General features: G+C 35.8%; 1 protein-coding gene across 1 annotated transcript in view; it reads left to right on the plus strand.

Annotated features, from left to right (window-relative positions):
• SEL1L (SEL1L adaptor subunit of SYVN1 ubiquitin ligase) overlaps window positions 1-12,216 on the plus strand; it is a 30,422-nt gene that overhangs the window by 13,187 nt on the left and 5,019 nt on the right. The window contains exons 6-19 of the mRNA XM_084521466.1: window positions 90-252; window positions 2,017-2,070; window positions 2,152-2,211; window positions 2,821-2,902; window positions 3,232-3,386; window positions 4,089-4,145; window positions 5,078-5,146; window positions 5,819-5,896; window positions 6,598-6,660; window positions 7,526-7,613; window positions 7,876-8,024; window positions 8,643-8,808; window positions 9,477-9,551; window positions 10,612-10,784. Coding sequence (XP_084377592.1) covers window positions 90-252; window positions 2,017-2,070; window positions 2,152-2,211; window positions 2,821-2,902; window positions 3,232-3,386; window positions 4,089-4,145; window positions 5,078-5,146; window positions 5,819-5,896; window positions 6,598-6,660; window positions 7,526-7,613; window positions 7,876-8,024; window positions 8,643-8,808; window positions 9,477-9,551; window positions 10,612-10,784 — 1,432 coding nt within the window. The remainder of the gene's footprint in view (window positions 1-89; window positions 253-2,016; window positions 2,071-2,151; window positions 2,212-2,820; window positions 2,903-3,231; window positions 3,387-4,088; window positions 4,146-5,077; window positions 5,147-5,818; window positions 5,897-6,597; window positions 6,661-7,525; window positions 7,614-7,875; window positions 8,025-8,642; window positions 8,809-9,476; window positions 9,552-10,611; window positions 10,785-12,216) is intronic.

Genomic DNA, 12,216 nt, shown 5'->3' on the forward strand with positions numbered 1-12,216 from the left:
AAACACCCACCCCCACCCCAAATCTTTTTAGGTTTATGAATGAAACCTGTTGGTCTGCTTCAAGGTGACTCAAATTCTTTTCCTTTAAGAGCATATCAGTATCTTCTGAAAGCAGCTGACATGAATCATACAAAAGCAATGGAGAAAGTCTCTTATGCTTTGTTGTTTGGAGATTATCTGAAGCAGAACATACAGTCATCGAAAGAATTATTTGAAAAACTAACAGAAGAAGGTTCTCCCAAAGGACAAATGGTATGTATGTCCTTAAATTCTACAGAAGTTTCTTGGATTTATAAATTGGCTTATAGATTGTACTTGTTTTAAATTGGTTATATAGATTGTTCTTCCATCTAGATCAGATAAGAATGATGAACAGCACCTGTTCCCTGGTTAAAAAAGATAAAAGGATACTGCTTTTTAAGTTGTCTGAAAACCAGATGTTTTACATCAAGTTTGGAGTTTATTCAGGAAATATTTTTTTATTACTAGTGCTTGCCTAAGTATTTCTTAATCCTAACTACACATTGGCTTTACCTCTGTAAATTTCATCGGTTCCTTTGGTTCAAAGATTGTTCCCCAAATGCTGCTAGCCTTACAGAGGGTGCAAGAGCAAATTACAAAAGCTGTGTAAAGGAACAGCTTCTGTTTGTATGGTTATGAAGTAAATATTTTTGGAAGTACAAGGTAAACGAATGGAAACAGGTTCTCTATTTTAGTTTTAAAAAGTAGTATTAAACTATCAGTAATAGTGTTATTGTGGTCTCTGCTTAGTTTTGTTATATGACTGACTAGACTTGAGGTTTAAATCAAACCAAGTGGATACAGGTGAATCTAGCCTACAAATCTGCTCTGAAACTGTCAATTTTTTTTGTGGTTTGTGTGGGATTTCAGATACTGTAGCTTTTCATCTGCAGTTTTATGGCAGGTGGTAGGAGATGTTTATAATCTAGGAAGTAATAAACTCTAAGACTCTTGGAAGCCGTTTAGTGGAACAGAACTCCCTTTGTATGTATGCCTTTGAATGTTAGGGAATTGTTTATGTGGACTTGTTCATAGGTAATGTTGTAAAATATGGCTATTGTCAATTTGTGTCAGTATCTGCATAAACTTATTTACTACTTGAATTTGTTTTTGAAGTGTCAGTTTCTTTAGGAGTTACATAGTTTCAGTTCTTAGACTTTCAAGTCTCCTGCTATTACATGTTTGATGTTGGAGCAACAATTTACAGTAGAAAGGAGTGTTGTTTCTAGACTTGATCTTAATAAAACCTTGAGTTTTATTGTTCTAGAATTCAGTACAGTCTGCATGAGATGTTTTTTCTGTGCTTTCAGAATTGCCTAGAATAGTCTTAGTGCATTGTGCAATATGAACACCTTCATATGCACTGTATCTGCTGTGCCACTAGTTTGAGTCACACAGCTGTAACAGGTGTTAGAGAGAGAGCAGTACTTATGTAAATTCTAAGAATAAAAATAACTTTAGCCAAGCAGCTCTTGTTACTCTAACTGCTTATTCTTATAGTCATAAAATGCATCTAATCCATGTCAGAACAGATGCAAAAATACTAAATTCATAGGATCTTTCAGACAGTGAATCAAATAACAAAACTCTTCTCTAGAAGTTCATGGTTAGTGTTGCTTCTCACTGGTGTATGAGAGACAAGGTGCATACTTAACTCATACTCAAGGTGTCTTTAAACTGGGGTGCTCTTACTCTTCAGTATCTCTGGATCTACAGCAGGCATGTAGGGAAGTAGCAGTTCCTTGTATTTGGTACACTAAACTGAAATGTGGTGAGATATGTTTATGGTAGTGTTCTAGGTAAATAGTAACTTAGTAACCCTATATTCAGAAATAGGAAGGGAAGGGCCTTGGTACAGGAAACACCTAAGTGCAGATAGAGCTCGGCATGTGCTCTGCAGCTTTGAATTCTATTTCTTTATTCTTATGTATGCCAGGAATAGCTAATCCTGTAGTTTTCAAAGAATGTGCTGACTAATGTTATTTTTATTTCTAGGCTCTTGGTTTTCTGTATGCATCTGGTCTAGGAGTCAATTCTAGTCAAGCTAAGGTAAAATAGCATATGCTGAAGGTTTTTGTTATCTTGGGAGGCAGATGTTAAGTAACCAGTGATTTGTGTTTGTTTATTAAGGCCCTGGTCTATTACACCTTCGGAGCTTTAGGAGGAAATCTGATAGCCCATATGATCTTGGTAAGTAAGATTTCCCAGTTAATTTCATGTATGTGTAAAGTCATTATTCTTTCCCCTTTTTAAACTCTTAAAAGTATTCATTTAAAAATTAGGTTGTGCATCCATTAAGTGGGCAATAATATATTCCACATTGTTTCTTCTTAATTTAAGGAAAAGTCTGCTCATTATAAGCTGTATACCACCATGGATTTAAATGGACTGAGTTTATATCCTGTTTATATCCTTTTTGACTTAAAGCAGAAGTGTCCACTGCTTTAATTTCTGTAGGCTGAAAACCTTTAATTTTTGTAGCTTAAAACTGAAAGATTTACAGACAATGCTGGTTTAGTCAGTGTGGTATTTAAGATGATGCAATGTGTATGAGTAGAAAGGCATTCTTTTAAGTTTTCATCATAAGTTTCAGCCTGTTTTTCTCTCAGCAATATCTGAGTTTTATTGCATATACTTTAACCTTTAATGGTATTGGTCAGCTGATTTTAATGCATGTAGAATGGCCTTCATTTTGTCTGTTGTCCTATTAAAACTTGCTCAAGTAATGTGGATTTTTTTGTAACCTGGCAAGTAGTGTGTTGTCAAATAAGTCCCATACTTTTCATATTTTCTTTCTAGGGTTACCGGTACTGGGCTGGGATAGGAGTCCTTCAAAGCTGTGAATCTGCTCTCACTCACTACCGACTTGTAGCTAATCATGGTAAAAACTTTTTTTACTAGTCTAATATTTTTGAATGATACAGAAATGCCTAGAAGGTCTCCTTGTGTCAACATTAGAACTGCGAAAATAGTATTCCTGCTACTGAGTTAATTGTTTGGGTCTGAATTGTATGCCTTTTAATCTCTATTTATAGAAATACACTTAATGAATGCTAAAGTAATTTATATTCTTTCTGAAAAAGTTTGAAGCTCTGTAGAAACTAAAGTTTTTCTTTTGTTTATTGTTTTGTTTGGTTGTTTTTACAAAGTTGTGGTATAATATTTGTATTGAACAAAGCTGCCTGGAAATTTTACGAATCTGTTTTCCAGTTGCTAGTGACATTTCATTGACTGGTGGCACAGTGGTTCAGCGAATTCGCTTAGCAGATGAAGTAGAAAATCCAGGAATGGCAAGTGGAATGCTGGAAGAAGACTTGATTCAGTATTACCAGTTTTTAGCAGAGAAAGGAGATGTACAAGCACAGGTACAACTAAGGTTATTTGATGGTTTGCAGAGGTTTGGGTAGTTGCAGGAATAGCTTTATGAAATACGGAAAGATACTGGAGCTTTAGCTTTCAGTTACTTAGCACTCGGGTTGATTTACATTTCCAGATGAGTTTTTATGAGAATCACAGAACTGGAGGGGTTAGAAGGGGCCTCAAAAGATCATCAGGTCCAACCCCCCTTAAGAAGGCTTATTTTAATATGTTTAAGGTGCAACTTTGGGAGAAAATGTAATTCTTTGTGGAAAATAAATCCAAAATATTACCACTTCTGTATCTTAGAAAAGGTGTTGGTGTTCACTAGATTGAAACCAGTCAGACTAGGTAAGAGTTTCAGATGTTGTGGAGGACGACGCCTTGATCAAGAGAACTGGCACTGCCAGCAGACCTAAATTTCTCTTTTCTTTGCATGATTTCTGCATGCTGCAAGCTAGAACTCTTAATGCAGAAGGACTAGAGGGCGCTAATAACAGGCAAATTGTCATGATTTAGCTTAGGCAGATGTGACTTGAGAATTAGGTAGAAGTTAAATAAACAGTCTTTATTTTGCATCTAGGACTATCACATAACTTTAAGATAAATTTCCACTTTGTCAGAGTAATATGGGGAAAAAACTAGGACGGTACTCTGTAGCTATTGAAGCAGATCTATGACTTCAGACTTACTGTAAACTTTATTTTTAGGTTGGTCTTGGACAATTGCACTTGCATGGAGGAAGAGGAGTAGAGCAAAATCATCAGGTAGCTTTTCTGTATGTCTGATGTGTGTGGGGGGAATGTAGCAAAGACCACAATGAAGCAGAAGCATTTAAGATATATCATAAGGTAGTTAACATAATCCATACATCAAAAATTAATCTTTGTGATTAGTACATTGAGCAGATTTTCTTACACAGTTAAAGACTAATGCTTTTATAAATGAGGAATTAAAAAAAAAAGACCTGCTTTTCATTAAGTGGTATGCGAAACTGGCTGAGCTTTTGCACGTGTAGTAGGATCGTCATGATGCACACATGTTAGTGATGATTTCTAGCTCCTGACTTGTAAGAACAGTGTACTTCAGTAGCTAAAACAAAACTTTAAATGCTAAAGATACTAAATCTGCTTAGAAAATAAAACTTCTGCTGATGTAAGCTAACCTTAGCTTCTACTTAGAGAAGTTAAAATAATTAACCTCTTTAAATATGTACTGGAAAATGGAGATCTGAGGATTACTGCCAACCAGGAATGATTTAACAGCCATCACCTTTAAAATACCTTAAAATGGCTGCTCCGTACAGGTTCAGAGATAAGTGATCAGAATGAGTACATGCAAGGTCTGTGTAAAACTGGAACAGGAACTTCTAGATATCCTGTTTTCCAAACAGAATTTGGAGGTACAATAAGGAAGTAAGATTCACCTGTGTAGCTTGTAAGTAGTAGCAGTTTTGTTTTTATTTTTCTCACTTTTTTCTCATCTGCCTTTTGGAATACACTGAGAGGAATTGCTGTTCAATATTCAGACTATATAAAGTGGGGAGCTGCATTACTTATATTGAGTTAGCTGGGACTGATGAGCGTTTTTGTATCCCAGCCTGATAACTTGACAAGCCATCTACTCATGCTGTATTAGCAAGAAAAGATACTCAAATCATATGTCAAGGTTGCTAAAATACTACTTTTCCTTTCTATAGCGAGCATTTGAGTACTTCAATCAAGCAGCTAATGCTGGTAACTCACATGCCATGGCCTTTCTGGGAAAGGTAAGATGTAAGCACTCTCAAAAGTAAGCAAATTGATCATGTTTCAATAGAAAAAGATATTTCCTATTTATTAATCTCTGGTAGAGAGATCAGAAAGGGTTGTCAGCTACCTTCACCCTGTGAAGAGTCAAATCTTCATTACTCTACTTTAGTATGTGCTAAGGTTAGGCTGCAATATGTAGCAGTGCCAGCTTATCTCTTCGAGGCTGTCACTGCAGTAAAGGACACAAAATTCATGTGCTTGGAGCATGAAAAAAATGTAGTATGCTGGTCAAGGCACTTAACATGAAAAATTGTGGTTTCCTGCTTTCTGGACTTCTAGGATAAGGGTCTGGCAACAATTTTCTTTGACGAATAGTATTTTAAATGTTAATACAGTTTGGCTTCCAATGATCTCAGGATTTTTTGCCTGATTTGTGTTCTTTACTCCACAGTGGTACAAATCAGAAGTGAAGGATATTACCACTCAAATTTTTTAATTTTCTGGGCAATTCTTCCTTGGAAGCTAATCCCTCTGAATCTCAAGTTTACAGCATAGGGACATGTCTTCTGCTTTGGTGCAATTTATTTATTTTGTAAAATAGTAGCTAGAATTGTCTAATGCTACAATGCTTTATCTCTACAGTGAATTGACTTACTTGGGTGTTCATCAATAATGCCTTTTTCCTTCAGATGTACTCAGAAGGAAGTGATGTTGTACCTCAGAGCAATGAAACAGCACTTCAGTATTTCAAGAAAGCTGCTGATATGGTATGATTATCTGTTAGCTAGAAATACAACAAATGCGCTGTAAGATTTGATTTGATTAACAGTACAAATGCTTCTTTGTGCACTTCAATGTGCATACCTGCACTTCTATCCCAGATTAGTTTGTAACTAAATCTTCCCCTTCAAAGGTTCTGTAGGCTGCTTCCAGTTTTGGTCATGGATCTCTTCACTTGCTTATTTCCTACATTTATTAAGGGTTTCTGATGTGCCACATTGCCTGTCCTGAAGGAATACAATGGTACATACTTCTGCAGGGGTGCTAGTCAATAATACAGCCCACAGGGCAGCCACCTGTCTGCCCTAACAGATTCTTAAATTAGTTGTTTCTGGAGTTTCTGTAGCATCCAGAACACTGCAAACTTGAAAAAAAATAAAGATAAGTTATTAATGCCCCAACTTTCTGTGAGTAAGTGTTCTACATCACATGCAACACTTTGAAAGTACACAGACTATCATAACTAGCATTGAAATCTTTCTTCCCCATAGTAATCACCTGTGTGGTCACTAAATAAAAAATACTGAAGATGCTATTTTCTCCTTTAATAACCATTGCTTAATAGATTGGCTTTGCATTTTTGCTCTTCTCTCCAGCACTATTAGTATTATTGTTGTTAATAAGGTAGCAATTGGAATATATAGCTGTAGATTTTGACTTTCTTTTCAGGAGTATTTTCCTGTTTCAGGGTAATCCAGTTGGGCAGAGTGGATTAGGAATGGCTTACTTGTATGGAAGAGGTGTTCCAGTGGTAAGCTTTTGATGGTCATCTTTCTAATTCTAGCTGATTGTGCAACTTGTAGACAAGCTTTTCCTCTGGAGGAAAATACTGTAGAAGACTTATGAACTATTTTGTACTGCAAACTTCATGAAGAAATCTAGTAAATCACTCTGGAGTTAACGGCTATTAAAAGCTGAGTTTCTTCTAACAAGTTTGAAAATATTGCTGAAGCTGTTAGAAAAGCAGAGCAAAGTAAATCTTTAGCTGAAGTTTTATACTTTCACAAGAAAAATTAAAGCTATCAGGTCTTAACTGCTCCAATTTTGTCTCTTGTGAGAGTGGAGGAACACTTTGGAAAAGCAACATGACAAATGAACTAATTAAAAGTTTCAATGTGAAGGGTTTTTATCAGATGCTTTATAATTAGCTATATAAACAGATACTCAAACAGTTGAATTAACAAAAGTTGAGGAAAGGAGTCAATGGCTTTAAAAACAGAGCAAGACATTGGTTCTGCTAATTAAAACTATTTGTTGTATTTGTTGTAATTCTGTATGTGAATGCTAGCTTTCAGAGTAGCCAGTAGTGATTACAGAATGGTTGAGGTTGGCAGGGACCTCTGAAGTCATCTGGTCCAGCCTCCACTCAAACAGGTGCACCCAGAGCAGGTTGCCTGGGACCATGTCTAGGCAGCTTTTGAGTATCTCCAAGGAGGCAGACTCCACAGTCTCTGAGCAACCTGTTCAATTTTTCAGAGTACGTCTAGCATGTCTTCTATTTATTATTATGATATAGGTCTATAGATATTTCATTTTGCACGTAGACATATGTTCTTTCTTTACTTAAATTGTGCTGTATTGCAAAGCTCTAATGACTGGACCCAATCTTCCTGCAGAACTATGAGCTAGCACTGAAGTATTTCCAGAAGGCTGCAGAACAGGGATGGGTTGATGGACAACTTCAACTAGGTTCCATGTATTACAGTAAGTGGCATCAAATTGATGATTTGCCAACTATAAACAACTGCCTTTTCAGTAACTGTTCGCTAGGTGGCATTAGAAGTACGGACATACTGCATGCGGAGTTGTTACTGCACAGCATTTATATTTTATTCTATCTGCTTTTTTCCTAACATTTTGATAACACCTTTCTGTAATACTTCTTTTGAGAGCAAATGTATACTATATTTTATATAACCTTGCTTGTTATGAGAAATAAATAGCGTTGACTCAATCTTTTTTTTAGATGGTATTGGAGTCAAGAGAGACTATAAACAAGCTTTGAAATATTTTAATTTGGCCTCCCAGGGTGGCCATATTCTGGCTTTTTATAATCTGGCTCAGATGCATGCTACTGGCACTGGAGTGATGCGATCCTGTCATACTGCTGTTGAGGTAAGGTCATCCATTTATAAAAGTCAAATGTTAACTTGCAAATGGTTGGATATGACCATGTCAGCTTACATAGGAAATCTGTCTTAGTTAAAATCCATTGGTGACTGCAGAGCCAAGGCTGTAATAAGGAAAAGTGATATATTATTGACAACCTTTGTATCTCATGAGAAAAATCTTTAATCTTTCTTGTTCTGGAATGGTGAGTTGGTAATAGTTTTCTTAGCTTTAAAAAAAACAGAAGGATGTAGTACAAAGCAAACGTAAGTTTTTTTTATTAGTACTGAATTCTTCATATAGATGTGATTTCAAGTGTTACATTTAAGCTGAGAAATAGAAAGCTGTTAGAAAGCTCATTAATCATAACTTTGAGTAAGCATCTGAATCTTGGCATGTTTGCGTAGTAACTGATACCTTAAAGTAAGTTTGTCTTAGGTAATGTTTGTGTATTGAGCTTTTTCTGTGAAATGCAAATACTGGGAACAGGTGTTCAAATGTTAAGGCTTACCTCCTACAAAAAAGAAGGCTTATGTCAAGGCTTACCTCCTTTTTTACTTCATGCCGAAAAAAAAAATCTCAGTTTCTGAAGTTCCTGACAACCTGCTTTTTTTTCCTCTGCAGTTGTTTAAGAACGTTTGTGAACGGGGACGCTGGTCTGAAAGACTTATGACTGCCTACAACAGCTATAAAGATGGTGATTCAAATTCTGCTGTTGTTCAGTATCTTCTTTTGGCGGAACAAGGCTATGAAGTTGCACAAAGCAATGCTGCTTTCATACTTGATCAGAGTAAGAACTTAAATTTGTACTGAAATGTTTTTTTAGAGTTGGCCTGTAGTAGTCCATTTAGTAGAACTTCAGAATGCTTGAAGGTGTATTTAAGTAGTTCTTGGTCAGTTTGTGTTTCAGTGAGACTTCTATCCCCTTTCCTGCTCTTCACACTGGAAAATTGCCAGTCTTTTTTTCACCTCTATATCTTCCTGGCCTAAAAGTTAGAATACATTCAAATTGTGACTTCTGGGATTTAAAAATAGGGTTGTAAGGGAATGTTTTAGAAATTGGTATAGAGCTGAAAATTCTGGTCTCCAGAGTTCTGAAACACAGGCCTAACATCTTTGGTTTTAAATCTATAATGTAGCACTAGCTTTAGTTTTTACCTTTGGCCTTTGCTATGCATACAAGGTTCAGTTTCCTTTGTTCTTTATCTTGTAATGGCTTTTCTAAATGCTCAATTTTTTTCAGCTTTTGAACTTGTTCTACACTTGAAGCAGTGATGAAGAGAGTTGATTGGTTCTGTTAATTTGAAATTGAAGTTCTTAGTAATTTCAGACAGGCTGAATCTTGTTTGGGCAATAGTACATTTCAGTTCTTAATTCATTTTAGCCTGCTTAATATAAGTAGGGGGTGTCTTGCAAGTGCATACTGAGTTTCCACTTAACTATTAATTTCTTTTCTAGAAGAAGCTAGCATAGTCGGAGAAAATGAAACGTATCCTCGAGCTTTGCTTCACTGGAATAGAGCGGCTTCTCAAGGTAAGTCTGTACCACACAATTCCAATTTGCTTATTTTTAGAAGAGCTACTGATGTCTGATTCTGTTTTTATAAAATGGGGAAGGAAGGAAAAGCTTACCTATTTCTGTTCAGCATTAGTTACATGAGCCTAGTTGGTTTTTTTCCACTGGTATTATTGCAATATGCTTGCAGTCACAAGCCATTCTGAGATCCTGAAGAGTAAAAAGAACAAAACAAATATAGTTTGTTTCTCTTGTCATTCTCTATTATAGAGCAGTATTATGAGGAACAGATTTACTGACTTCTCTAAAAAAAAAAAAATCCACTTTGAACAATAGATACAAGTTACCATTGAAAATTTTGGTACTTGTCATCATCAGTAAGAATTGCAATTTCTTATTCAAAGCAAGCAAAGCCCAGTGATCAAAAATGTAGCCTTGTTATCCAACCAGGCAGAGTTTAAACTGATGCTTGTGATCTTATTGTTTAAAAAAAAAAAAAAAGCAAAACCAAACTTGAAGGTTATGCATATCAGTGCAAGTTCTCTAACTTTTCTCCAGCTTTTTACTGAAGAGGGTATAATGCAATTGGAGCATGAGATTTGTCTGAAAATCTGTAGACCTACAGTGTTGGCTTTTACTAGAAAATTAGAAATTGAGGAAATAGTGTAGTTAAAAATCAATTACCAAATGATGATCAGATACTTCAGTTTTCAAGTTTTTATTGTCTCTTTTAAAAACAAATCTGTAGCCCTTAATGATCATATAACAAGTTTTTCCTTATAAGTGACTATGAATGTCAGTATATAGCTTTTCAACTGATACCACTAAATTGTAATAGAAATGTTGGTAGGATTACTGGGAGAAGTACTTTCCTGAAAATAAGAGTCAGTTGGATTTGGATTATTTAAAGTCAAATATTCCTTTTTAAAAAAAAAAGATAAAAATTTGTGAGGGAGCGATAAACTTTGTGCAAACTGTAGAAATGAATAACAAGAGCCTATAGTGTGTCTTCATATGAAACTAAGAGGCTTTCTTTGCCGGGAGGACTTTTTGCCTAGCTATTTTCTGTTGTTTATAGGATATACAGTTGCAAGAATTAAACTTGGAGATTACCATTTTTATGGGTTTGGTACCGATGTTGATTATGAAACCGCATTTATTCACTATCGACTAGCATCGGAGCAACAGCACAGTGCCCAAGCCATGTTTAATCTGGGCTACATGCATGAGAAGGGATTGGGCATCAAGCAGGTGAGTTAAGCTGTGTATTACATAGCCACTTCTCAGTACATTCTCCAGTAGCTATATAACTGGCAGTTTGAGGCATGTTTCTTGATGTAGCAGATGTCTACTGCTCAAGTTTGTTCCTTCACTGGGAGCCTGTGGATGGTTCATATATAGATTTTTAGCATGAACAGTGCCTAATGAACTGTGGACTTTCACTGTTGAAGAAAGAGTTGGATACTTTAATACTACAGGGAAACCTCTACCTACATCCATGTCATTAAGATTGCAAACAGTCCAAAGTTAAGGAGAACAGTCCAATAGTGTGGCCTGCATGGCTTCAATTCAGGTCACTGTTCTTTTGAGTAAATCCTGAGTAAATATGGTATTTCTTTGAAACAGCTTTTGCTTTATTCACTATTTACTTACTGAATAAATAGTCTGTCTTACAGACTGTTACACTTCCTATATGTAGGTGGTTTTCATACTATGTCAAAGCCAAATGTTAAGCCCCTTCACAAATTTCAAATGCTCACTTTTTTCATAGATTTAATGTTGGCCAAGTCAGAATGAAAATTGTATGCTGCTAAAAAGTTAATTTTCTTAAATTGACTTTCTCATAGTACTCTCTAAAATTTGGGATGATATTTCAGTGGCTTGTGCATTAAATCTTGGACTCATGCAGTTTTCTCATGTGTCAAGTGAGAGTGAGGAATATATATAAACAGAACAAATTGCTTTCTAATTAAAAATGAAAATAAGCCATGACTAGGATCATCTCCTACATTGATACTAGCATATTACAAAGGAGATAAGGAAATTCTTTTAAATAGTTACAGAACAAGCAGACTTTCAGGCTCAAGGAGTACTCAAAAGTTGTCCTATTGAACTAAAAATATTAAAATGTGATTTAGTATAGCTCATACACATACTGATTTTCACACTTGTTTCCATGTATGTCATAAAACGAAGCTTTGATGTATTAATGAGCAGAAAATGATTAAGGTATTCCACAATCAGGATTAAATTAATATGTGGCATGGAGATTTCTCTTGAATTTCCAACTTTGCACACTTCCATAAGTAAGCCTTATACAGGCCTATTCTTCCAATCAGTGTGAATGAACATAAGCAATTTGTATTCAAATATCTTAACTTTACACTGTATGTATCTGAAGCAGAGCCAAAAATCTCAGGGAAAGTTGAACTACATGTATCCTCTGTTTTTGATACAGTCACCTTCTTGTTCCAATTTCCCCAGCAGAGAGCACTATTTTAGGCAAGTGGCTATTGGTGCTCATGCTTTTGGCACACGCACATTGATGTGAGTTAGGTCAGTTTAGGATAAAAGTAAAATCTAATTTGGGAATACGCGCAGAAATGGTTGGAAGCTGCAGGCACTCTGAAGTAGGCATACTGTGGTATAACTAGGAGGAATTGGTCACTATGCTCTCCTGCCT

This window comes from Aythya ferina, assembly GCF_964211825.1.
Source record: "Aythya ferina genome assembly, chromosome: 5".
Taxonomy (NCBI): domain Eukaryota; kingdom Metazoa; phylum Chordata; class Aves; order Anseriformes; family Anatidae; genus Aythya; species Aythya ferina.